The sequence below is a fragment of the Vulpes vulpes genome, chromosome 1, assembly GCF_048418805.1.
Source record: "Vulpes vulpes isolate BD-2025 chromosome 1, VulVul3, whole genome shotgun sequence".
NCBI lineage: Eukaryota > Metazoa > Chordata > Mammalia > Carnivora > Canidae > Vulpes > Vulpes vulpes.
In genome coordinates, this window is record NC_132780.1 from 34,397,907 (window position 1) to 34,425,697 (window position 27,791).

General features: G+C 36.0%; 1 protein-coding gene across 3 annotated transcripts in view; it reads left to right on the forward strand.

Annotated features, from left to right (window-relative positions):
• Nucleotides 1-27,791, forward strand: part of SMC5 (structural maintenance of chromosomes 5) — an 86,888-nt gene that overhangs the window by 25,223 nt on the left and 33,874 nt on the right. For all 3 annotated transcript variants that reach the window (XM_026001562.2, XM_026001563.2, XM_072762407.1), the window contains 5 exons: nucleotides 358-429; nucleotides 18,823-19,078; nucleotides 20,821-20,975; nucleotides 24,806-24,919; nucleotides 27,085-27,179. In XM_026001562.2, the coding sequence (XP_025857347.2) occupies nucleotides 358-429; nucleotides 18,823-19,078; nucleotides 20,821-20,975; nucleotides 24,806-24,919; nucleotides 27,085-27,179 (692 nt within the window). The remainder of the gene's footprint in view (nucleotides 1-357; nucleotides 430-18,822; nucleotides 19,079-20,820; nucleotides 20,976-24,805; nucleotides 24,920-27,084; nucleotides 27,180-27,791) is intronic.

Genomic DNA, 27,791 nt, shown 5'->3' on the forward strand with positions numbered 1-27,791 from the left:
AAGATTTTATTTATTTATTGATGAAAGACACACACAGAGAGAGGCAGAGAGACAGGCAGAGGGAGAAGCAGACTCCATGCAGGGAGCCCAACGTGGGATTCGATCCTGGGTCTCCAGGATCACACCTTGGGCTGAAAGCAGCGCTAAACCGCTGAGCCACTGGGGCTGCCCTATGGCTATTTTTAAATATCATTGAATAACCTTTTATAGATTTTTGGTGTTAACATGAATTTGAAAGAAATGTTTGAAAGAAATGAAAAAGCATTGTGAATTAAATTAATTTGGATGGGTGGGGCCACATAATTGGCTTGCTTGAGATTTTAACTAAATTCCCCTCCTTGTGGTTCGATCTTCTAGGCAACAGATATTAAGGAGACCTCTCAAAAATGTAAACAAAAGCAAGATATTATAGAAAGGAAAGATAAACAGGTAAGATTTTTGTATTGAAATTTTTATTGTGCTAATTTCACCTTACTTTTGTGTTCAGGCCTGAATTATGGGACAACCTTTTGTTTGGAAAGTGTCTAAGGTCCTCCTCATTCCCTCCTTGGTCTGTGAGGGCTACTAAGATTCAGAAGTAGAGCAGTTGCACAGACGGTAATGAGGAAGAATTCTCACAACTCCTAGATAGCACTGTGATCTTTGTAACTGAGTGGCTGTAGGTTTTTAATGGACTCATGGTAAAATTGGATTTAGTTATCTCAGAAATTAAATTTTAAGAGATCTATTCTGTTGATGTTAAGAGTTGGACATTAAAAAGCTGGTAACAAATTCTTTGTGCAGGTTGGGGCTTGATGGCAGAATTGTTTTAAGATGACTATGCAGGAAAGTGGGCTCAACCATGTGTAGAGAGAGTTTTGTTCTTCAGAACCGTTCAGATACCTGAGTTTGACTTACCTGTCTTTGGGATAGACGCATAACTTGAAACATTCCCAGTGGTTGAAGCATTATGTTTATCTTCTGGTTTTTCAGCCCCACCCATTTTTCTGTAGCCTTATCTTCAGATTCCAGGCACCTCTGATTTAATTTCTCCAGGATAAACCTCAGATTCTCATGGCAGAGGCTCAGCCATCAGTGTGAAGTGCTTAGGGCATCTGTGTGGAGGGGTGCGGGGCACTGGGCGGGAGGCAGGGAGGGGGCAGTCCTGTTGTGTATGAGTTCTTTTCTCCTTGATATCTCCTGGTTGTTGAGAGGCTCCAGAATTGTTCTTTTGTTTTGAAAGAGTCCTCCTTTCTTTCCTTTTTCTCCTCATCACCTTTCACACTGTGGCTCCTCCAATAGGGTACTATTATCAGTGGTCCTTCTGCTATCTTTCCTCTTTTGAATGCTCTTGCTGTCTCCTCCCTTGTTCCTTCTGTCCCTATGGGAGTGAAGCTTTGTACTCCATTTCTAATACTTTGTTGGAGTTTAGGAGGGAAAAGACATAAAGATTTCCTTTTTAAAATCCTAAACAGGGATGAATACGGATTGCTAAGTTGTGTAAATTTGAATCATCTTTGTTTCTGTTGCAAATCGTACCTGATATTACAGGTACATTGCTGGATTCAGCTGGAAGATCTTGTATTTACAGTTTTTTGCACCATATGAGATTGGCCTAAAATTTTATTTTTATTTCATCCTTAACTGGTTTTTCAGTATGTGATGCTGACTTTTTAAGTACTTTAATACTACTTGGACCAGTATTTTCTATTTTGTTCTTGGTGTATTTACCAGGGCTTGTCACTTTATAAATTATTTCACTTTTAACTTTTATTAACTTAAAAAAAAAATACTTATTTATGAGCAGTGGCAGAGACACAGGCAGAGGGAGAAGCAGGCTTCTCAAGGGGAGCCTGATGCCGGACTTAATCCCGGGATTAAGTTAGGTTCACGCCCTGAGCCGGAGGCAGACACTAAACCACTGAGTCACCTACATATCCCTAACTTTTAATAAATACATTTTAGGGCATAAATAATTTTTTGGTTATCATTTGGCTACATCTCATATATGTGGTTAAGTGCTTTTATTGCTTTTCTACTTCAGATTTCATATTTTCAATTTAACATTTTCATTCATTTAAGCTTATATAGAAGTTCTTACTATTTTAATTTCTATGGATATGGAATTTTAAAACCTTAATGTAGAGTTCTAATTCTGTTCCTATATGGTTAATAAACATGGGCTTTATGACTTCTAGATATTTTGAGATCTTTTTGGACTTTTATATTTGGTTTTGTACATGTTCTGTATATATTCAAAAAGAATGTATTCAGTCTATTTATATGTATAAATATATATGTGTTACAACAGGTTTACTATACTTATGTCAATGCCCTATGTACATTTTTATCCATTTTTAAAGTGAAATACCCTCTTCTATGAATATAGAATTGTCTATTTTTCCTAATGATTATATTAGGTTTCGTTTTCTAGGTTTTAAAGCTATATTGTTTTATTATTTCTGCATCATGTTTTGATTAATTTTTTTCTGCTGTGAGTAGTATGTACTGGGTTTTGTTCTGCAGTTTTCCTCATTGTGGTATTATGACACTTTGTCATCCAGGGAGTTTCACCAGTCCATTTATGGTTGGTTTCTACTCACTATGCTTTTTGTTGGATTTCTCCTGCCTGCTCCACTTTCTCCTTTCTGTTGGTATTGATAGATTTTTTTTTTTTTTTTTTAATGATAGTCACACACAGAGAGAGAGAGAGAGAGAGAGGCAGAGACACAGGCAGAGGGAGAAGCAGGCTCCATGCACTGGGAGCCCGACGTGGGATTCGATCCCGGGTCTCCAGGATCGCGCCCTGGGCCAAAGGCAGGCGCCAAACCGCTGCGCCACCCAGGGATCCCTAGATTTTTTTTTTTTATTCCATTTTTCTCCCATGGAGTTATATATTCTAAACCTATTCTCCTGACTACTTTTAAAGTTTTAAATAACATATTTTTTAAAAGTTAGCATTTTGGGGTTGGCTGGGTGGCTCAGTGGTTGAGTGTCTGCCTTTAGCTCAGGGTGTGACCCCACGATCCTGGGATCGAGTCCCACATTGGATTCCCTGTGGGGAGCCTACTTCTCCCTCTGCCTGTGTCTCTGCCTCTCTTTGTGTGTCTCATGAATAAATAAAAATCTTTAAAAAATTAAAAAGTCAGCATTTTTATTCTTCTGTTTAGTTAAGATACTTTCTCTTTTTCTATTCCATGTCTGTACCCTCAGAAATGATACTTACCAGTTATTTAAAATGTTATTTTTTACAGTCTGTGCTTATTTAGACTTAATTTGTTTTATTATTTTTTTTGTAAAGATTTTATTTATTCATGACAGACACAGAGAGAGAGAGGCAGAGACACAGGCAGAGAGAGAAGCAGGCTCCATGCAGGGAACCTGACCTGGGACTCGATCCCTGGTCTCCAGGATCACACCCGGGGCCGAAGGCAGCGCTAAACCGCTGAGTCACCGGGGATGCCCTATTGTTTTTTTTCTTTTTTTTTTTTTTTTAATCATATGACTTGTTTTATCTTATTTCTGCCTTTAGGAGGTAGACTTTTTTTTTCTTGCTGGATATTTTGCAAGGATGTTTCAGAGACACTCTTTGCGTGATGAACTTTCTGAGTTCTTGTATGTTGGAAAATAAGTTTTTTGCATTCATTGTGGAATGTTAATATGGCTGAATCTTAAATTATAAACTCTAAATTGTTTTTTTTCCAACACTTTGACTATCTTTCCTCTGTGTCCCATGAGGTCTTATATTCCTAAAAAGCAGCAGATATGAGAGCTAGGCATAGACCATATTAGATCCTTAAAAAAGAAAGGAAATTGAATTTGATTCTAAATGCAATGACAGAGAAAGCTTTTGAAGTTTTTAAGCTGGAGAAATAGTACTTCATATGTTTTAAAAGCACTCAGGATTGCCTTACGGAGAGTGAATTGTATGGGACAAAAAAGTAGAGAGTTCCATTATAAGGCCACTGAAGTAGGCAAGGCAAGTGAGAAGGCTTGCTTCTCCTCATATGATAGTCGTGGACAGGCAAGTTTAGAAAACTGAACCACAAAATTTGCTCGGGGAGTAGATAGATGGAATTGTGGAAGAATTGAGGATCCCATCTAATCTTTTGACTTCACAATTGGATGGATTAGTGGTACCTTTTACTGAAAATGAGGATTCTTAGGAGAGTGGAAACGAGTTCTGTTTGACTCTATAAAGTTCCATTCTTTACTTTAAACCTATTTGTGTCTTTGAATCTAAAATGTTTCTTGTGGATCATGGGCTTTCTTTTTTTATTGAAGTAAATATTAACATACAACATTATGTTAGTTTCAGGTATATGACATTGACTCAATTCTGTGCATTATTCATTGCTTACTATGATAAGTATAGTCACCATGTATTACACACTGTTATTCCAGTATTATTGACTGTTTTCCTTATGTTGTACTTCTCATTTCTGTGGTTTATTTTATAACTGGAAGTTTTTGATCTCATAATCCCCTTTATTTAACCCATCCCCCATCCACCTTCCCTCTGGCAACCACCACTTTGTTTTTTTACTTAAGAGTCCATGTATATATGTATTTATGTAGGTATGTGTATCTACATGGGGGCAGAGGGAGAGAATCTCCAGCAGATGTGGTGCTGAGCATGGAGCCTGATGCGGGCCTTGATCTCCTGACTCTGAGATCATGACCTGAGCTGAAATCAAGGGTTGGACACTTAACCAACTGAGCCACCCTGGCACCCTGAGCATCTTTTTATGTCTGTTGGCTGTCTGTATGTCTGCTTTGGGAAAATGTCTATTTAGATTTTCTGCCTGTGTTTTAATGATGTTGGGTTTTTTGTTTGCTTTTGTTTGGTGTTGAGTTGCATAAGATCTTTATATATTTTGGGTATTAACCTCTTATCTATCACTTGCAAATATCTTCTTTTATTTACCAGGTTGCTGTTTTGTTTGTTGACAGCTTCCTTCACTGTGCAAAAACTTGATGTTGGTGTACCAGTAGTTGTATTTGGTATACCAGTTGGCCCAATAGTTTATTTTTTTCCTTTAGTCTCTTGGCTGAAGAGACAGCCATAAATATGTTGGTAAGGGCAATGTCAAAGACATAACTGCTTATGTTACCTCGTAGGAGTTATGTCTCACATTTAGGTCTTTAATCCATTTTTAGTTTATCTTTGTGCATTTTAAGCTGGAGAAATAGAAACTGGTCCAGTTTCATTCTTTAGCATGTAGCTATTGAGTTTTTTCAACATTTATTGAAAAGATTCTTTTTCTTTTTGTATATTCTTGCTTCCTTTGTTGTAGATTGACTATATAGGTGTGGGTTTAATTTCCAGGCTCTCTGTACTGTTCCAATGATCTATGTACCTATTTTTTGACTGGTACTATACTGATTTGATTATTATTGCTTTGGAGTATATCCTGAAATCTGGGATTGATATACCTCCACTGTTTTTCTTTCTCAAAATTTCTTTGATGATTCATTAACTTGTGTGTTTCTGTACACATTTTGGGATTATCCTAGTTTTGTGAAAAATGCTCTTGGTATTTTGATAAGGATTGCATTGAATCTTAGACTGGGATAGTATAAACATTTTAATGATATTCTTCCATGAGGATGGTATATCTTCCCATTTGTTTATATCACTTTTGGTTTCTTCCATTGATGGCTTGTAGTTTTCAGAGTATAAGGCTTTTACCTCCTTGGTTAAATTTATTCCTAGGTATTTTATATTTTAGGGTGCAGTTATAGATGGCATTGCTTTCTTAATTCCTCTTTTTTGCTACTTTATTATTAGTGTGTAGAAATGCGACAGATTTGTTTAGATCCATTTTGTATTCTGCAACTTTACTGAATTCACTTATTCTAACAGTTTTTTGGTGGAGACTTTAGGGCTTTTCATATATTGCATACCATCTGCAAATAGTGACAATTTTACTACTTTTACCAGTTTGGCTGTCTTTTATTTATTTTTCATGTCTGATTGCTGCAGTGAGGATTTTCAGTATTATGTTGAATAAAAGTGGTGATAGTGAATGTCTTTCTTATTCTTGATCTTAGAGGAAAAGCTTTCAGTGCATTGAGTAGATGTTAGATGTGAGATTTTCATATATAGCCTTTATTATGTTGAGATGTGTTTCTCTCTAAACATGAATGGTTGTTGTATTTTGTCACATGCTTTTTCTGCATGTATTGAGATGGTGATAGGATTTTTATCCTTCTTGTTAATATGATGTATCCTGTTGATTGTGAGTATTGAACCATTCTTGCATCCCTGGAATAACTTGCACTTGGTCATGGTGAATGATCCTTTTAATGTACTCTTGAATTTGGATTAATACTTTGTTGAGGATTTTATATCTATATTCCTCAGATACTTACCTGTAGTTTTTTTGTTTTTTGGTAGTCTTTTTGTCTGGTTTTGGTATTACTGTAATTGCTGGTCTTGTAGAATTTGGAAATTTTCTGTTTCAATTTTTGGAATAGTTTGAGAAGAATAGACATTACCTTTTCTTTAAATGTCTAGTACAATTACTGTGAAGCTATCTGGCCCTGGACTTGTTTGCTGGGAGAATTTTTTTTTTTTTTTTTTTTGTCAAATCCATAAACTATTTGCTGGTATTTTTATTGACTTGAATTAAAATTATAATTTAGGGAATACTGAAAACTTCATGATGGTGCATCATCTTACCAAGAACAGGGAATATTTTTTTCTTTTGCCCAAGTCTACCTCTGTGTCTTTCAAGAGAAATTCACTCATACGTACAAAACCATGTAAGCGTATATTCATTTAGCAAGTCAGAGACAGCAGTCTGTCCAATCCAGATTCCTATTGTTTATATTCTGAGACCCAAGGCCCAATAAAAAATCATGCATGGGCCTCAAGATGATAATGAATCCCTTAAAATTACATATAAAACTCGTGTGTGTGAGTGCTTTATTATTATTTTTTTTAAAGATTTTGTTCATGAGAGACAGATATAGGCAAGGGGATAAGCAGGCTCCCTGTGGGGAGCCCAATATAGGAGTCAGTCCCAGGAACCCAGAATCACGACCTGAGCTGAAGGCAGATGCTCAACCACTGAACCACCCAGAAGCCCCGTGTGTGTGTGTAGTTTAAATGAAATTTTTATTATATGTTGTTTTCTCTGAGAGATCATTATGATTTTCCTCTGCATTCTCATTCAAGTATAAACTTTCTAGTCTGTAATTTCCCCAACAGTAGCAATCTCATGTTTACAAAGAAAGAAACAAATACACATGACTTTTTTGTTGTTGTTAGTGCTTCTAAGTACAATGACCCAAGCAACAAGTAGTTTCTCTCTACCCAAAATTGAGCCAAGCAATATGATAGAAAAGGATATTAGAATGATGCTTATACTCAAAAAAAAAAAAAAAAAAAAAAAAAAGGCAAGGCAGACTTAATTGGGACAAAGCACTAAAATCAAGTAGAGAACCATAATAGTCACTTGCAACCTAATTCAATAAAAAAAAATACAACAAAGAAGAGATCATAGAAGCATACTGTCAAGTGTCGTGCCCAAGATTGCGAATCGGAGAAACCACCAAGGAGCCGACACCAATGCTCAAGCTTGGGTCCAAGTATACCCGACACAGGGGAGCAGGGACTTGGACCTGTTGGGAGATTTTTGAGTAGTGATTCAATTTTATCACTAGTATTTGGTCTGTTTATGTTTTTTGTTTCTTCCTAATTCAGTTTTGGGAGATGCTATTTTCTAGGAATTTATCCATTTTTTCCTAGGTTGCCCAATTTGTTGGATGATAATTTTTCATAGTATTTTCTCTTGTATTTCTATAATATCAGTTACTTCTTTTCCTTCATTTTGGATTGTATTTATTTGAGTCCTCTCCCTTTTTTTCTTTGAGTTTGGCTAAAGGTTTATCAGTTTTGTTTATCTTTTCAAAGAAACAGCTCTTGATTTCTTTTATCTTTTTCTTTCAGTCTATATTTCATTTATTTATGTTTTAATCTTTATTATTTCCTTCCTTTAGCAAGTTTTGGGCTTGCTTTGCTCCTTTTCCAGCTCCTATGAGTGTAAGGTTAGGTTTGAGATTTTCATTTGTGGGGATAGACCAGTATTTCTATAAAATTCCCTCTTAGAACTGCTTTTACTGTGTTCCAGAGATTTTGGCCCATTGTGTTTTCATTTTCATTTATGAAAATTTTATATCATTTTATATCATTGTGGTCAGAGAAGGTGCTTGATATGATTTCAGTCTTCGTAAACTTGTTGAGACCTCTTTTGTGGCCTGATGTGATCTATTCTGGAGGATATTCCATGTGCACTTGAGAAGAATGTGTCTTCTGTTTTTGGGATGTAATTTTTTTTTTTTTTTTTTTAAGATTCTATGTATTTATTTGTGAGAGGCACAGGGAGAGTGGCAGAGACATAGGCAGAGGGAGAAGCAGGCTCCCTGCGGGGAGCCCGATGTGGGACTTGATCCCCAGACCCTGGGATCACGCCCTGAGCCGAAGGCAGACGCTCAACCACTGAGCTACCCAGGCGTCCCAGGGGATGTAATATTTTGTGTATGTTTGTTAGATCCATTTGTAAATGATCCAGACCACTGTTTTTTGAACTTTTTTTTTCTTTTGGTCTGAGTGATCTATCCATTGATGTAAGTGAGGTGTTAAAGTCTTCTATTATTTTATTGTCAAGTTCTTATTTTGTCTGTTAATACTTACTTTATGAATTTAGGTGCTCCTTTGTCGGGCACATCCATATTTACAGTTGATATATCTTGTTGGACTGATCTCTTTATCATCATGTAGTGCTCTTCTTTGTCTCTAGCTTCAGTCTATTGTGTTGTTTATTTTGTCTTGTATATCTATTGCTATTCTTTTTGGGTTTTTTTGTTTTGTTTTGTTTTCCTGCTTCATTGCATGGAATATCCTTTAGGATTCCTTCACTTCAGTCTGTGTATCTTGAGGTCTGAGGTGAGTCTCTTGAAGTCATCATATATATGGGTCTTGGTTTGTTTTTGGTTTTTAATCCATTTAATCATTCTAAGTCTTTTGATTAGAACATTTAATCCATTTACATTTGAAGTAATTATTGATGTGTACTTATTGCCATTTTGTTTTCTGGTTCTTTTTTGTAGTTCTTCATTTTTTTCTTCTCTTGCTCTCTTACCCAGCGGTTGAAAGATTTTAGTGTTATGCCTGTATTCCTTTCTGCATTATTTTTTATCTATTTTAGGTTTTTGATTTGTGGTTGCCACTGGGCTCATATATAACATCTTATGTGTGGAGCAAATCTCTATTAAGTTGCTTAAGTTTGAACACATCCTAAAATAAGTACTACATTTATACTTCCCCCTCCACATTTTATGTATGTGATGTCGTACTTTGTATCTTTTTGTGTATCCCTTGACTAAATTTTGTAGGTATAATTTATTTTACTACTTCTGTGTTTTAAAAACTGGCTTTTATAAGTGACTGATCTACCTTTAATACCTGGTTACTTTTACCTTTGAGCTTTTTTTTCCTTTCATAATTTCCTTCTAGTTATGGCTTCGTCTTTGCACTTAAAGAACCTCCTTTAAATTTAGTGATGAACTCATTTAACTTGTTTGCCTGGGAAACACTTTGTCTTGTATTCTAAATGATTTACCTTGTTGGCTAGAGTATTCTTGGTTGTGGGTCTTGTCTTTTCAGCACTTTGAATCTATCAGTGACACTCCCTTTAGGCCTGCAAAGTTTTTGCTGAAAAATCAGCTGATAGCCTTATGGAGTTTCTTTTAGTGTATAACTGTTGTCTTTTGCTCCTTTAAAAATTCTCCTCATAAAAATAAATTATGTACCTTGGTATGGTCCTTGGGTTCATCTTGTTAGAGGCTCTCTCTGTGCCTTATAGACTTGGATGTCTGTTTCCTTCCCCATATTAGGACATTTTTCAGCTAGTTTTTTTTTTTCTTTTTTCTTTTTCTTTTTCTTTTTCTTTTTCTTTTTCTTTTTCTTTTCTTTTCTTTTTTTTTTTTTCTTTTTTTTTTTAAGTTTTCTGCCTCTTCTCTCTCTTCCTTTTCTGGAATCCCCATAATGTGAATGTTATGCTTGATGATGTCGCAGAGTTCCCTTAACCTGTTCTTGTTTTTTTATATATTTTTCTTTTTGATATTCTGCTTGATTGCTCTCCATTACCCTATCTTCCAGATCTTCTGTATCCTCTAATCTCCTGTTGATTCCCTTAGTATATTTATTTCTGTTATTAAATTCTTCTGCTCTGATTCTTATATTTTCTATCTCTGCTGAAGTTTTCATTGAGATCATCTATGCTTTTATGAAGTCCCAATTTCTCTATTTGAATCTTTATTAGGTATATTGCTTACTTCCATTTCATTTAGCTCTTTTCTGTGATTTTTGTATTGTTCTTTCATTTGGGACATATTATCCTCTCATTTTGTCTGACTCTATGTTTGTTTCTGTGTCGATCAGCTACATCTAGTTATGAAAGTCGTGGTCTTTTGTGGAAGAGATTCTGTGGTATCCGGTAGTGCTTGCCCTCTCTGGTCTCCAGGGGTGTCCTGTGTGGGCTGCATATGTCCTGCTCTTGTGGCTGAGCCACTGTTGCCTTCAGCTTAGCCGACTGCAATGACCAAAATAGGTGCTGTGGGTGCACTAGGCAGGGTGTGGTCTCTGCTGTTGAGAGGCCTGTTTGAGGTTGCTTCAGGCTTGCTAGTGGGCAGGGCTGGCCATCTGTCTAGGAGTCTGCAGTTATCCTCTCAAAGGGCATAGCTTGCTCCCTGCACAGCCGCCAAGAGTCTGGGCTGCTGAACTATAGGTGTGCCAGTGTGTGAGGTTATCTTCCCCCCCCCTCCCAGCTCCCAGGGCAGGAGTCATTTTGAAGTGGTACTGGTTCCTTCTGGGGCTTCATACAGGGTGTGGTGTGCCAGGAACAGTGGTTTGGATGAGTAGGTCCTCAGGGGAATGCTTGGGTGGAGCACCTAATGCTAGCAGGATATACATGGGGTGGGGGTGGGACATTAGCTCTGGCTTCTGCAAGTATCTGGCTAAGCTGGTGGAGTAGAAGAGAAGTGGCATCTGCCAGCACCTTGGTTCCTGGAGAAGTCTCCTGAAGATCCCTGCCCATTATTCACACATTCTAAGATTAGTCAATAAATCCCTTCCCTTATACCCCAGGTGCTTTTCAGACTGCTGCTTCTATGCCATGTCTTGTGCAGTTAATTTTTTGTTCTTTAAGGGCAGCTACGGAGTTTCTTATTGCCATCTGGCTCTTGCAGATTTAAGTCTTGCTGATTTGTCAAGGGCCATGTTACCGGGATTCATCTTCCCAGTGCAGGCCCTCACTGCCTGGATTGCCTGGTGTGGGATCTGATCCTCTCACTTCTGCATGCTTGGCTACAAATTCAGGGGTTCCCATAGCCCCTCTTCAGGTTTGATATTTGCTACAATGATTTGCAGGACTCAGGAAAATATAATACTTGAGAATTGCCAGTTTATTATAAAGGATGCAACTCATTAACACCCAAATGGAAGAGATGCATAAGATGAGGTAAGGGGGTAGTGTTCAGAGCTTTCATTCCCTCTTCTAGGTGCATCACCCTTCCAGGATATTGACCTCTTCATCAAGCCAGAAGCTCCAGGACTTTATCATTTAGAATTTTTTTTATTGAAGATTCATTATGTAGGCATGGCTGATTAAATTATTGGCCATTGGTAAATGAACTCAGTCTCCAGTTCTTTTCCTCTCCTTGAGGTCAGGGAGTGGTGCTGAAAGCTCTAGCCCTCTAATCATGTGTTGATTCTTCTGGCAACCAGACTCCATTCATTCTGAAGCTATCTAGGGGCCCTTCCAAGAGTCATCTTACTAGCACAAAATCAGGCATGGTCAAAAGTGGTCTGTGCTTGGTATGAATTTCAAAAGATGCTCCTGTCACTCAGGAAATCCCAAGGGTTTTAAGAACTCCAAGCCAAGAACTAGGGACTAAGAAAATACATGTTTTTTTTTTTTTTTTTTAATTAATAACATAACAGTTGTCTTTTAAATCTGATAAAAGAAAAAAAGATATAAAGAGATTTTACGATTTTTTTTTATTAACTCTGTAGCTACCTTTACTGATGCTCTTTATATGCTTTATATGCTTTTTTTTCTTTATATAGATTTCAAGTTATTGCCTAGCATCCTTTCATTTTGGCATGAAAGAAGACTTACTTTAGGATTTCTTGTAGGGTAGGTCTGCTAATGATGAATTTTCTAGTTCTTGTTTCTCTGGCAATGTCTTTAGTTATCGAAGGACAGTTTTACTCGATAGGGAATTTTTTTCTTTTCTTCCCAGCATTTTGAATATGACATTCCACTGCCTTCTAACCTCCTTGGTTTCTTTTTCTTTTTCTTTTTTTTTTTTTTAAGATTTTATTTATTCATGAGAGAGAGGAAGAGAAAGGCAGAGGGAGAAGCAGAAGCAGGCTCCATGCAGGGAGCCTGATGTGGTACTTGATCCCAGGGCTCCAGGATCACACCCTGGGCCGAAGGCAGGTGCTAAACCACTGAGCCACCTTGGAATCCTGCCTCCTTGGTTTCTGATGAGGAGTCAGCTTTTATCTTGTTGGGGGTCCTTTGTATGTGATAAGTTTTTTTTCTTGCTTTCAACAGTTAACTATGATGTTTTTCAACATGACTCTCCTTAAATTTGTCCTATTGGAAAGTTATTTAGCTTCTGGGATGTGCAGATTAATATTTTAGATCAAAGTTGGGAAGTTTGGGGTTATTAATTTTCTCAGATATTGATTCTGCCTCTTATCTCTTCCCCTGAGACTCCTATTCTGTATAGTTTTATATACAGTGATATATTTGGATACACATTTTGTTCATTTTTTCCCCCCTTTCATTAGACTGGATAATCTCAAGTAACCAATATTCAAGTTTCCTTTGTTCTGCGTTCAAATCTGTTTAGCCTCACTAGTGAATCTTTTATTTTGGTTATTGTATGTTTCAACTCCATATTTCTAGTTGGCTCTTTTTTATAATTTCTTCCTCTGTTGATATTCTCTGTTCAAAGAGACATTGTTCTCTCTTCCTTTCTTTTAGTTCTTTAGACATGGTTTTCTTTAGTTGAACATTTTTAAAATAGCTATTTTAAAGTCTCTACTTTGTAAGTCTATTTCTGAGCTTCCTCAGGGATATTTTTTATTGGCTTTTTTTCCCCCAGTGTATGACCCATACTTTGTTTTTGTTGAATGTGTTATAATTTTTGTTGAAAGTGGCCATGTAAGTAGCATGATGTGGCAATTTTGAAATTGGTTGTCCTTCCCTCCCCAGGCTTTTTGTGTAGTTACTTTCCTAACCAATTGTTTGAAATTTGTATTTTTTTGTTGTATGTGACTACTGAAGTCTCTGCTTAGTTAGCATACTGGTCAGATAGTTCTTTAAATGACTACAATGAGGACATCTCCCGTCTTTGTTGAGGATATCTTTATGCATGTTGGGTCACACCTTCACACAGGGTAGTGTTTTTACTGTGTACCAAGGTTCAGTAAGTGGTCTCTGAATTGTTACAAACTTTGATTAATAATCAGTGCTAGTTTACAGCTGTCTTTTGGGTTTCATTTCCTATTTGCACAAGGTGAAACATTCTTTGTGAGCACAGAGCCTCTGTGATTGCTTCAGGGTCCTTCCAGTCTTGAGCATGTGTACAGTCCTAGGCAGGTACACTGTCTACTCATACATGTAGGCTTCTAGATTCCCAGGAGCTTCCCAGGTCTCCTACAGGTATCTCATTCTCCAGCTTTAAAAATTTTTTTGGTTAGCTTATTGTTCTCCACAACTGTTATTCTCATGAAACAGCTGTGGTTTTAAATACTTGCCACTGATTGTTTTTGACAAATGCCTTCAGGGAAAAGGCTACAAGCTGTAGAGTCTTAACAAATAAAGATAAGCCTTGTAAGTATTTCCAGCAAGCAGATCACAGAATAGCAGTTTTCTTAGAATAAGAACTAGAAACCTTTCTAACGTTCTGACTTCTCCATTGGTCAGTAGGTTGCTGATTTCAGTGTGATTGTGGGCTGTTGATTTTCAGGGCTGCCCTGGAAATGAGGAACGAAATGGGGTATGTTCAAAATCCCACAAAGCTTGCTGTTTTTACCTAGATTGACATTTTTCTTGAATAGTCTCCAGATTATTAGAAGCCATTGATTAAATTCCAGAGTTCCCAAAAGGTTAATTTTGATAATTTGTGTTTTCATTGCTTTTATGGAAGAGAGGATTTTCAGAGTTTGATCTTGCCCTTCTTGATGACATCAAATATTTTCTTTATCTATAGAAAAATGTTTCTGATATTTTAATAGGAATTGCATTAAATGTGTATTTGGGGAGAATTGAAATCTTTACTGCATTGAGTCTTCCAATCTTTGAACATGGTATGTCTCCATATATTTACATCTTATTTCTTCGGTGAGCATTTGGTAGTTTCCAGCACACATGTCCTCCGTGTTTTTGCGAGATTACACCTAAGTATTCCTGCTTTCCCCCCTCTCTCTAAGAAGCAGAGACCTTGGGATTTTCTGCATAGGCAAGCATGTCATCTACAAATGAGGACAGCTTTATTTTTTCTTTTCCGATTTGAATGCCTTTTATTTCCTTTCTCGCCTTGCTGTACTAGCTATAATTTCCAGCACCATGTTGGATAAGAATGGCAACAGTGGACATTCTTATCTTGTTCCTGGTCTTAGGAGGAAAGCAGTTGAGTATGTTGTTAGCTGTAGGTTTTGTATATATTTTTTTAAATCAAGTTTGGGAGGTTTCACTCTATTCCTGTGTTTCTGAGAGTGTCATTGATTGTTGGATTTTGTTAAGTTCTTTTTTTCTTTTTTTGCATCTATAGATATGATAGTGTCTGTGTTCATCTTTAGCATATTAATATGTTGCATTACCTTGACTGATTTTTTTTATATCATTGGATTCTGTTAATAGTCAAAAGAATTTTTCATGCCTATATATATTTGTGAGGGATATTGTTCTGTAGTTTTGTTTCTGTACTGTCTTTCTGGTTTCAGAATACCAACTAGCTTTATAAAAAGAATTGGTAAGTATTCCCTCTTCAAAATTTTTTTGTTTTGGAAGAGATAGCGTAGAATTGATGTTAATTTTTCTTGAAGTATTCCAAATAATTCTCAAATGACACTGGGTATTTGAGATTTCTTCTTTGAGCAGTTTTAAAAATGTTTTTTTTTTTGAGCAGTTTTAAAATTATGAATTTTATAGAGAGCTATTCAGATAATCTGTATCATATTTATTGAGTTGGGATAATGTTTTTTGAGGAATTGGTCCTTTGAGTCTAAGTTGTCAAATTGTATGCATAAAGTTTCTTACTATCCTTTTGTTGTCTGTAGTGATACAATGATATCCCTTTTGATTCCTGATATTGGTACTTTGTGTCTTCTCTTTTATTTTTTGGGTTGGGGGGGGGGCAACTCTTTCTAGAGGCTTAATTTTTTTTTGCTTTTTTCAAAGAACCAGCTCTTTGTTTCATAGATTTTCTGTTTTTCCCTTTTTAGCTTTATTAATGTCTGCTCATATCTTTATTTCCTTTTTTCTGCTTGATGTGGGTTTATTTTTCTCTTTTTCTGGGTTCTTGTGGTGGAATCTGATTATTGATTGGAGCCATTTTCTCATTGTGTATGTATTTAATGCTGTAAAGTACATCTTTTCATCACTGCTTTAGCTATGTCCATGAAGTTTGATATGTTGTATTTTTATTTAATGTATTTTTTCCTTTGAGACCACAGTTTTTCTGCTTACCTATTGATGGACATTAAGGTTGTTTCTGGTTTGGGGCTATTCCCAGTAAAGCTGCTACGAGTGTTCTTGTATAAGTTTTTGTATATATATGTGCTTTCATTTTTCTTTGATAATTTCCTAGGAGTAGAATATCATAGGTGTACATTTCACTTCTGAAGGATTGACAAGCTATTTTCCAAAATGGTTGTTAGTAATTTATTGTGATTGATAAAAGTTGACTTTTGAGTGGCTCGGAATTTTTTAAAAATGGCCCTCACTGTTAGTGATTAGAGAAACACTGCTTGGAGTAGCCTTGGTTAGATTTAGGTCACTAAAAGGACTCTCCTACATTATACAAGATAAAATGGAGTGAGTACAGATGGAGACAAGGGTGATGGCTTTTAAAGCAGGAAGAGTAAGTCCTTTGATCATAGTACTGATTTTATGCTATTAATGAAGTGTGAGGCAAAGTGATTAGCTGAGTAGAGGGCCTGTAATAATAAAGGATTGAGGAAAGGAGGAGGCCAAGATGTGAACTCATTTTAGAATGAGCACACATTTGGTAGAGAATATAAGAGGTTTGTCTGGTAGTTTTTGAGTTCCTATTTAAGTTTTTGTGGCCATAAATTCAAAGTTAAGAAGTGTTTTTGTAGAGTTTCTTCAATTAGTTCAGCTGCTTGGATACAGATACATAGGAGGTATATAGTTAGATTTAATAAAGACTGCTTTCTTTCCTGGCTGATGTGACATAGGAATGGAGGAGGGTCCAGAGTCTTGTGCTGGGGTATAGAATTTCAGCAGGTTAAAAAGAAAAAAAAAAGAAATGAAGAGGGATGATGGATTGTGAAAAGATAGTGGAATCACTGGATTGCAGGACCCTCTGGAGTCCAAGAATAATTTGAATACCACAGTAAAATGGAAGTAAAGGAGACTGAAAGAATAGGATTATAGAAATGGTTTTCAGGTATATGATTTTTGGTGTTTTATGTGATCTGAAGTATAACAGTAGGAGAAGGTAGCTGAGGAGGGGTTTAGGAAAAGATGGTTGAAGTAGTCCAGGAGCTCAGAGGCCAAAGAGTTATTAGATTGATTTTTCTGGACATATGTTGAAGCCCCAGAATGATGGGCATCATGATGGAGAGTAGAACAATGAGTGGCAGGCTAAAATCATCAATGAATAGAGTGAGGAAGGATTTTGAGGGATGTAGTTATTAGCACAGCAACAGAGGTAAAGCCTTATACCATGGTCTTCAAGGAAAATTAAGTGGGGGCTCAGTTAATAGAGGAAATAGTAAAGTAGGGATTAATGAGTTTAACTTCCTCCCCACCCCTTGGTTCTGAAGCTATTTGAAGGATTGTGGCAGGAAGTCACCGTGAGAAGACTTTAGGGAGAAGTGTCTTTCAGTAACAGCTAAGTGTCAGAATGAGAGAGAACACTCATGGAAATTGAAGATGATGGATTATCTAGGAGTTTGGACCTACAGTGTTTGAGCTAAAACCTGAGTAAAATGGGATTAGTCATGGAAGTTTCTTGGATGAGAGCTGCACATGAATTAGAATTCAGAAAAACTTAACCTATAAGGACAGGGACCATTGGGCTGCTTCCCAGTTGTCAGTAGCCCAGTGAGATTTGGTAGCTTGGTGGGTCTCTGTTTTGCTGGGAGTGCACAGGCTTTGTTTCCTGAATTTCTTGTCCTTTTTTCATGGAGCTAGACTTCCTCATGTGTTTGGTGATTCTTAATTCTACACCTTTTTATTCTCATTGCCTTGGACTTCAGGGTTTCCTGGTTGGATGCTGTGGCATCTTATCTCCTTCCTTCTTTTAGGTCCATTGAACATTGTTAATTTTCAGCCACAGATACATACCTTAATTTTAAAAATATTTCTGTCATTTGTATGTTTGGTATAGGAGAGGGGATTTTGGATATTTCAGTTCATTTTCTTGACACAAAGTTAAATTTTTAGAAAGGAAAAATTGATAGCAACCCAAATGTCCAACAGTAAGGAATGGGACAAAATGTGTTACATCTACTTGACATTACATAGATAACAAAATTTTGTTTTGCCTGCAACATGGGAGAGATGAGAAACTGCTCTTAATACATATTTAGTGATGCCATTTAGTAAAACATGTACGTTCTATATGGAAAGATATAAGTAGGTATGAAAATATAAATGTTTAAGGGCAGTATAGATTTTTATTAAAAGTTTGTATTTTTCATGTTTTCTGTGATGAATTTGTTCCTACTTTTATAATGGGGAGGGAGAAAGGGAGTAGATAGGACCATTACAGAATTCTATTTTTGTAAAAAAAATAGGGTTGTATACATGTGTATTTTTGCATGTGTATGCATGTGTGTCTTTAAGTCTTAATTCTTAGGTAGACCTTGTATGATCTTGGTAAAAATCCACTGACCTCTATAATCTTGGTTTTTTAAAAATAATTTACTTTGAAAATGTCAACATATCTAAACATACAGATAGAGGATTAAAATCTTAAAATATTAATTTCAAGTATTAGTGAATAATTTTGTTAATAGTTTTGATGGGCACCTGGATGACTTAATCAGTTAAGTGTCTGCCTTCAGTTCAGCTCATGATTTCAGGGTTCTGGGATTGAGCCCCATATCAGGCTTTCTGCTCAGCGGGGAACCTGCTTCTGTCTTCCCCCTGCTCGTGTTCTTTCGCTTTCTCACTCTCTCAGGAGTGATGTATGTAATCTTTGTCATCTCTACCATGTAAATGCTATTTTAATTGTGGTCTTCTGGTGTATAGTATAAATGTACTTACTGTCAGTATTGAGAAATCTGCGAATTGGCTTTATACACATTTTGTTTGTCGAGCAAATATTTTATAAGTGCTAATTATATGCTAAGCACTGTGTTCGGTACTTAGGATATATTATGAACAAATAAAACAAAGGTAACAAGTGTTCTGATAGGAGTAACACTATAATCACAGCACAATACCTTTTAGTGAGGGGAAACACCCATGTTCTTAGGTTGTTTGTATTTTAGATACTGTACTAACTATAAAAGCCTTACAAAACAGAAAAAACAATCTCCATACCATTCTATCTTTGTTTTATCAGATTGAGGAACTTCAGCAGGCATTAACGGTAAAACAGAATGAAGAACACGATCGGCAAAGGAGGATAAGTAACACCAGGAAGATGATAGAAGATTTGCAGAATGAACTGAAGACTGCAGAAAACTGTGAGAATCTTCAGCCCCAGATCGATGCCATTACAAATGATTTGAGACGAGTTCAAGATGAAAAGGCATTATGTGAAGGCGAGGTGATTGATAAGCGAGGAGAGAAGGAAAGCCTAGAGAAGGAGAGAAAGAGTAAGTTTATGAAACTTAGAGTGAAGAGGTGTTTATAAAATGGAGATCTATTTCTGTTGATGGGCTTTCTTCTTCCCGTGGTACCATGTCTTTAGCAGCTCAAATCCCTTTGTTGAGGAAGCTCAGCTTGGTTTTTCCAAGTTACACCTTTAATCACCTATAGGTAGCATATACCATGCTTTGGCACTGGCTAACCATTGCTGTGTCAGATTATGATAGTTGATTTAATTCTCTAAAAATGCTTTTCTTTATTTTCTTCACAAAGTCACTCACTGTTATTTATCAGATCAGATTTAAGCTCTTCATTTGTCTTCAGAATCTTCTATCATGGGACCCCCTGGGTGGTTCAGCAGTTGAGCGCCTGCCTTTGGCCCAGGGCATGGTCCTGGAGTCTTAGGATTGAGTCCAACATTGGGCTCCTTGGAGGAGCTTGCTTCTCTCTCTGTCTCTACCCAGCCCCCTCCCCCTGCCCCCATCTCTCCTGAATAAATAAGTAAAATCTTTAAAAACAAAAAAACCCTTCCATTAGCTTTTGTCTCTTGAAACCTGTCCAATTTCATCTTTGCTTTTCTTTCCTATGGACCATCAAAACAGTGTCGGTATTGCTAGAATGCACACTTTGTAAGCTAAAAATACTTCAGACGTTCTGAGACCTCTAATTTGTACTCACTTTTATATTTTCAAGGCTGAAAGCATTTTTTTGAGAACCATTTCAAATTTTATATGATCTGTTTATGGGTTAATTCTAAAAGCTAGAAATATTAAGTATTATTACAGCAGTGTATGTAACTTGTTCACAGCAGAGCCAGGTAGTGCATTATGATCTGATTTCCTTTCATTGATAGCTTTCTTCAAATGTTTTAATTTACTTAAAAACATTTTTTTTAAAGATTTTATTTATGTATTCATGAGAGACACAGAGAAAGACAGAGGCAGAGACACAGGTAGAGGGAGAAGCAGACTCCATGAAGGGAGCCTGACATGGGACTTGATCCCGGGTCTCCAGGATCACACCCTGGGCTGAAGGCGCCACTAAACCGCAGAGCCACCGAGACTGCCCTAATTTACCTTTAAAAAAAAAAAAATTTGCTTTAGCATTTCCTTAAAAAGAAAAAAATGATTAGGCATTCTCTTGAGTTTTAGAGCCTTGCCCCTCCCCCTCCTTCCATCTAAATGGATTGTTTTCAAAGCCACATATGTGGCTGTCATCTGGGATTTGTCGAGATACTTTTCTGCATTGGATAAAGCTATTCCTGAATTCCATGGGGTTTGTTATATTAATGTTTTCATACATAATTTGTTTTTCTTACATTACTCCCTTATACATCTTTGGGTAACCTCCTAAGGAGAGCTGTTTGGGGATTAATTTCAGAGTCTCTGCATCCCTCAAAATACCTTGTTTCATAGATTTGTTGTATATATGACTCTAGGTTTAAAATAATTTTTCGCTCAGAATTTTGACGGCCTATTGCAGTTGTCTCATGTTAGGAAATGTAGTGTTTTCTTACTGGTTTTTACGTGACCTGCTTGCTTACTTTTGTAACTTAAAGATCATATTTTCTCTCAAATGTTTGGAAATTTGGTAACCATTTTTTTGTCCAGGGTGTTGCTTTCTCACTGTGGGGGGTAGTTGCTGAGGGTGTTGCTAACTTTCAGATCTAAGACACCCTTTTATATTACCAGTGAATTATTTAACTGATTAAAATTTTCAGAGAAATAATACTTTTGTCTTCCTTTTTTAGGTGTAGGTGATAATATTGTACGGTTTGACAATCTTATGAATCAGAAGGAAGATAAGTTGAGACAAAGATACCGTGATACATACGATGCTGTTTTGTGGCTGAGAAATAACCGGGACAAATTTAAGCAAAGAGTATGTGAGCCTATAATGCTCACGGTAAGAAATTTTGTTCATCTTGGTAGCATCTGTTAGTTTTATTATTGTAGTCATCATGGTTTTTTGTTGTTTTAAGAATTCTTAGTGTTATCAAAACCCTGGTTTTCCATTATCAAACTTGTGGCTCTTGGTATGCTGCTGAATCCATACCTGATTTTTGACCAATAAATCTTTGAGCTTTGTCTAGAAAGATTATGAAACTGTTAGCTTATCGACCAAGAATCATGTATAAAATGAGTTTGCTTAGCTAGTTCCTTCTGGCAGTTGTTATTCTTAGGTTATAGCAGGCAAGAGATTAAATGCTGCCCACAAGCTAAGAACTGCTATAAATGTGTTGATTGGAGGAATTGACAGAAGATAGAGGAGAAAATCACCTACAAATAGAGCATTCCAAGGATTCTGAGAATGCAACCAGCAGTCTCTTGACCTTATAAACCTTTGATAGATGGCTCTTTTTGATAAGTCATTAAGAATAGCTGTATTTAATAAATAATCTGTATTTAATAAATCATTTAATGAAATGTGGCCATGGAAAGAGAAAATAAAGTAAAAACCACATTCCTTGGAAATGATATATTTCGGTATAATATAAACCTAAAACTTACCCAGAAATGACTTAAGGATTGTTCTTAGTGTTTTTTTTTTTTTCTTTAGAAAAGAATGTACTATAGAGCCTTGCAGGATTCGTGAAAACTTCTATTTTCTGTAATTCATGTTTGTGTTATTCTTTAAGATCATTTCATGTAGTTGTCTTTTTTATATCTTAGATTATATTAGCAAAATTAATATGCATAATACTGTATTCTCTTCTTGCTCAGGTATGTATTAGTAGAGTATTTTTGCCAGATCAAGAAGGGAATATCTATTTTGGATGCAGACATTATTGTTTTGATTAATCTGGTAAGGACTGAAAGAAAATATAAGAAAATATTTTGATCCTTAACATAATAAATTATAATGCAAGTAATTGTCAACAGATTTTAATTAAAATGTCAACCTCAAAATTTTAATTCACAACTTAAGTGAATTTGCCATCTTTTTTTCATTTGATCTCCTAATAGTAGCTTGTCACCGAGAGGGATTACTAACTGGTGTATATTTACATTCAAATTGCATTTGAATCTTTGAGATAAAAAGATATATACTCTTGCTTTTTTATCCTTTCTGGGGTAACCCTTTACCTTTCATACCTTCTTCCAACTATGTTTCCTCATCTCCCACCCCCTTCCCTACCCTGATGCACACATACTTAACTAACCTTTCAATAGCTAGTTGAAATGTCACCCATGTAGGCAAGTTAGCAATCTTTAAACTTAAAATTTTAGCCATATGACTTGGCAACTAGCAATCCATTTCCATGAGTTATGTCTAACCATTCCAATATACAATGAGAGAAGTGTACAGAGATGTGTTTATGGTTCTGCTCCTCACAGCAGTGTTCATAACAGCACAATGATAGTGGGGTGCAAAGAACAGAATTTCCAAATATATTGATTGGTTATATAAAGTATTCTACATTCATTGGATGGAATACTATGCAGCCATTAAAAATGTCACTCTAGGGCAGCCCCGGTGGTGCAGCGGTTTAGTGCCGCCTGCAGCCCAGGGCATGATCCTGGAGTCCTGGGATCAAGTCCCAAGTCAGGCTCTCTGCATGGAGCTTGCTTCTCCCTCTGCCTGTGTCTCTGCCTGCCTCTCTCTCTCTCTCTCTCTCTCTCTCTCTGCATCTCTATGAATAAATAAAATCTTAAAAAAAATGTCACTCTAGGTCTTAATATAAGAGGATATTTATGACCTATTAATGAATTATACAATAGGTTATAGGATAGGATGTATAGAAAGATTTGGTTAAAAAACTGAACCATGCATGCCATCAACTGCCTGATCACCTTGGAGTGCTACGTCTCCTCTGTCCACCTCTCTGCTGTGTTGTGAAGAAGTGACCTTGAACTTTGCCAAATATTTTCTTTACCAGTCTCACAAGGAAGAGCATGCTAAGTAGCTGATGAAGCTGCAGAACCAGCAAAGTGGTGAAATCTTCCTTCCTTCAGGATGTCAGGAAGCCAGACTGAGTGCAATGCAGTTTGCATATTACGGGGGGTGGGGTGGGGTGGGGAATAACTCAGTTACTACTGGAAGTGCACAAAGTGGGCAGGGACAGGAATGACCCCCTACTCTTGAGGCTTTTTTCAGATTCATTATCTAAATGAGCAGGTGAAATTCTTCGAAGAGTTGAATGACCATGTAACCAACTTACACGAGATTGAGACCCCAGAAAAGAGTCTTTTTGAAAAAGGAGAGTGATAATGAGAGCTCAGTCTTGGCTGCCTTATCCACAACTATTTTAAAAAGGTGACTTCCTGCAGTCACGTTGGGGTTACTTTACTCTTTCTATAAGTTGTAGCTAACACTCACTTAACATTTTCTTTAATTTGTACTGCTGCTTCTAATGAAAGTACCAAATTTGGTACCAAAATGAAATTGTGAAATGAGAGAAGCTAAATTTCTATAGTGTTTAATGTCCAGGTATTTTATGTTTTGTTTGCTTGTGTATCTGTTCCCATATTTTGTGCTGATGTTTTGTGGTGGTTTTTTTTTAAATAGGTAGTAGTAGTTTCTGATGTTTATGTGATAGGCATTGTACTAATTTTTTTTTTTTAAGATCTTATTTATTCATGAGAGACAACAGAGAGAGAGGCAGAGACACAGGCAGAGGGAGAAGCAGGCTCCCCGCGGAGAGCCTGATGTGGGACTGGATCCCAGGACTCTGGGATCATGCCTTGAGCCAAAGGCAGATGCTCAACCGCTGAGCCACCCAGGCGTCCCTGTACTAAATTTCTTTGTGCACTCTCTTAATCCACATTTATTCCTGAGATACTATTTTACTGTACCCATTTTGGAAAAGAATTAAAACTGAGAGAGTTAAGTGGTACGTGATTTGAAGCAACATCTGTCCAACCCCAGAGTTTTAGCTCTAAACTGATATGTTGTATTTTATATATATGGTACACAAATACCTTCCTTCTCTTTCATAAATCTTTATTTTTTCAAGAAAGCTGATTTCCATGTGCTGAAGGTAAATCCATCTCCCCCCCTCCCCGCCAAAATTCCACAAGACAGTACTTTATAGACACTTCTGTTATAGAACTCTATTGTGCTCTACTTTTCAGCATACTTATTATCTGCAAAGAGTCTTAAAACAACCTGTCTTCACTTATCTTAGTGTTTTTCCATAGCATTGAGCCTCACATGCAGAAGTGCCTGGTTTGTTAATACTTAAAAGGTAAATCCTAAAGCTTATGCTTTAGTGGTACAAGCCTAGGATTTCTCTTGAAACCACTGTTAAAATTAATTCATACCAAGTGTCTTTTCATTAGTTTCATAAAGTTTTGTTTGTGTTTTTGTACTGATTGTTATTGCCAGGTATAGTATGACTTCCTCTTGAAGATTAATAAACATTTCTCATCTATCCCCAAACTTAATATTTTTGTCCTTAGATTACAGTCTAAGCCTATTTCAGATATTTTCAATGAGTTGACTAGAAAGGACTGTAGTTATTTTTTTAGCTAGAATCAAAATTAATATGCATTAGGTACTTATTCAAGTCTTGGCTTTTGTTTTACTATGTATTATTAGATGTTTCTGGGTGCTAAATTTAGTAGAGGTTTTAAAGTGTTGAGTATTCATACCAAAATCTTTTTCCCCCCTCAAGTATTTTTTTTTTCCCCTCAAGTATTAAATTTAATTTGACTAAACAAATCAAAGTAAAATTATGTCCTAGTAATCAGTTTGAATTTCATGAGAATTAACTTATATTTTCTTTTTTTTAGATCAATATGAAGGATAATAAAAATGCCAAGTATATTGAAAATCATATTTCATCAAATGACTTGAGAGCTTTTGTATTTGAGAGTCAAGAAGATATGGAGATTTTCCTCAAAGAGGCAAGTAATCAACATACTTTGACTCACCTAGTGCTTATTTTCTGGTCCGTAAGTTTTTAAGTTCAAACTAAAGCAAAAAATAGCAACTAATTATGCCAGCAGTAACTCTTGTGTAAAATCATTCAATTTTGCAAATTTCTTTTTTATATATGTCATTATTGGGGAATGAATTTGTTTTGCAAGAAAAGAAGCAGCTCATAATTACATCTGTAACATGTTTTGAAGTTATTTGGAGTTAGTAAGAATAATTCATACTGTTTTAAGAGGGAAAAAAACCCATAATGATGGGCCTTTGGTCTTAAAGAAAAGCCAAGTTCATTCCAATACATTTCCTGATAGGGAGCATGGGAATCAATATGTTGTTGCTTTTATATAAAACCTCTTCAGAAAGAATGAGAATTCTATATCTGGCTACAGAAACACCACAGAGAATCTAAGCCACTAAAAGGCAATGTGGCTTAGTTCAGAGCACAGACTCTATAGATAGGCTGCCAAGATTTGAATTCTGGCTTTGCTACTAAATTGGGCAAGTTTCCTAAATGTTTTGTGCCATAATTTCTTTATCTGTAAAATGTAGATATATTATCTACTTCAAAAGGTGGTTGTAAGGATTAAATCTGTTAATAAGTAAAAAAGTATACAAAACAGTGCTTGTTTGCAATTATTTTTATTGTATGTGATTATCTATAAAATATATATTGTTAGCTGTTGTTACTATCAGTAAGATTTCTTTCCTTTTGCATATGCCACCTTCTTTTAAAAGCCCTAAAGATTAGGTTTAGATTTTGCTTTAAATCTTGGCTAACAAGTGTAAATGAGGACAGGACTCTGAATCACCTCAAGTGAGGTCCTCTGTTTCTGTGGTACACTAGTGATTGGAAAGAATCCCTACTTTTTTTGGCTTTTACCATATTGCCCTCCTTCTGGTTTGGGAGTTGGCAGGAAATGTTGAATATATGGTAATTGCATAAAGTTGCATGTATAAAATTACAGAATGGACTCCAGAAAGTTAGACATTTGTGTAGTTTAGGATTATTTAAGCTTAGCCAATGAGTTTTTGGTCTGAAGAAGTAGGTTACTTGCATTACAAGTCTGATAAATGGCATGTTGCAGAGGGCATTCAGTCAGGTGCAGTTAGATGCTTTCTGTTGGAAATGGTCTGCTTAGCCTACACTGGGTACCTTTTTTTTTTTTTTTTTTTTTAAGTAAAAAACTCATGCTTCTTCTGTGCTAGAGATTTGAATCCTATATGGATAATGTGACAGGAGATCCTGAAATTTTGACCTTTGTTTTTGTGTGTGTGCTGTGATAAGTAACTTTCCATAGCTTCAGGACCAAAACTACTTCCCACATGTCTGACTGTTCGTTTTACATTGTGAAATTTATTGTATATAACTGCCTCCTGTAATATCTACTATAGAATACCATTAGCATCTTATCGTGTAAGAAGTATTGTGTCTGCTATATAGTTACCATAGATGAAGTTGCCTTCTGTTCCTAGTTTGCTGAGAATTTATCATATTTTTCCGCATCTACTGGAATGATTGTTTGGCTTTTGTACTCTATTCTGTGGACATAAATTAGATTTTTTTAAAGATTATTTGTTTATTCATGAGAGAGAGAGAGAGAGAGAGAGAGGCAGGCTCCCTGTTGGGAGGGGACTTAATTGCAGGACCCTGGAATCACGACTTGAGCCAAAGGCAGATGCTCAACCACTGAGCCACCCAGGTGCCCTAGATTGGTTTCTGAAATATATCAATCTCGCATTTCTCTGAGAAACTCTACTTGGTTATGTGTGCTGTTTACATATTGCTGTATTCTGTATACTAATATTTTGTAAAGGACTTCTGCATATGTATTAATGAGGGATAGTGTTTTTTGTCAGGTTTTGGTATCAAGATTATGCTGGAATCATAAAATGATGTGGGAAATGTCTTGCATTTCCTCTCGTTTTTTGGAAGAGCTTCCTTAACTCTTAAATGTGCTCTATTTTCACTGAAATTCTTTCTCTACAAACATGTAATTATAATGTCCTTATCACACTAAAACATTTTCTCGAAAGTACCATTAAATATACAGTTGATCATCTTATACAGTAGGAATGTAACTTTAAAAATCATTTTGATAGTGTATGCTAAGTAAAATGTTTTTTCCCTTATATTCAGATTCGTGACAATAAAAAATTGAGAGTAAATGCTGTCATTGCTCCCAAGAGTTCATACGCAGACAAAGCACCTTCAAGATCTCTGAATGAACTAAAGTAAGTCTCAAAAATATTTTTAGAATTAATCTGTTACTTTGAATATTGAAAAACCATTTAGCTCTTAAATATCTCTCTTACATAAGTATCTTATAGGCTGTATCATTCCCTTTTAGGATCTCTGCTTAAGTTTAAAAGAAGGAAACTAGGAACAGACAAACCATGGAATATTTACTGGTGATGTTTCAGATCAGTGGAATAATACTGGACTGTTTCATAAAAGATACTAAGATAGTTGGTTAGGTATTGGGAAAGTCAAACCGGTCATCACTTCATAATGCAGAAGTAATCTCCAGAAGGACTAAATGGAAAATTTGCAATTATAAAACAGTTAATAAATAAATATCTTAATTCTGGGTGTAAGTAAACATTCTAAATATAAAAGCAATGGAAGAAACAAAAAAGATTAATAGTTTTAATCATAAATATATTAAACTTTTCTGACAAGGGAAGAAGTCTCAACATTAATCACTTAATATTGATTTTAAAATATAAATTTTTGCCATACCATCATTAATTTATATTTTGTTTATTTGCCACATGAAAACTATCAGATTTCTGTAAATGATTTTCTTTTAAGAAGAAAAATCTAGTGAGTGCTTTCTGTTTCAG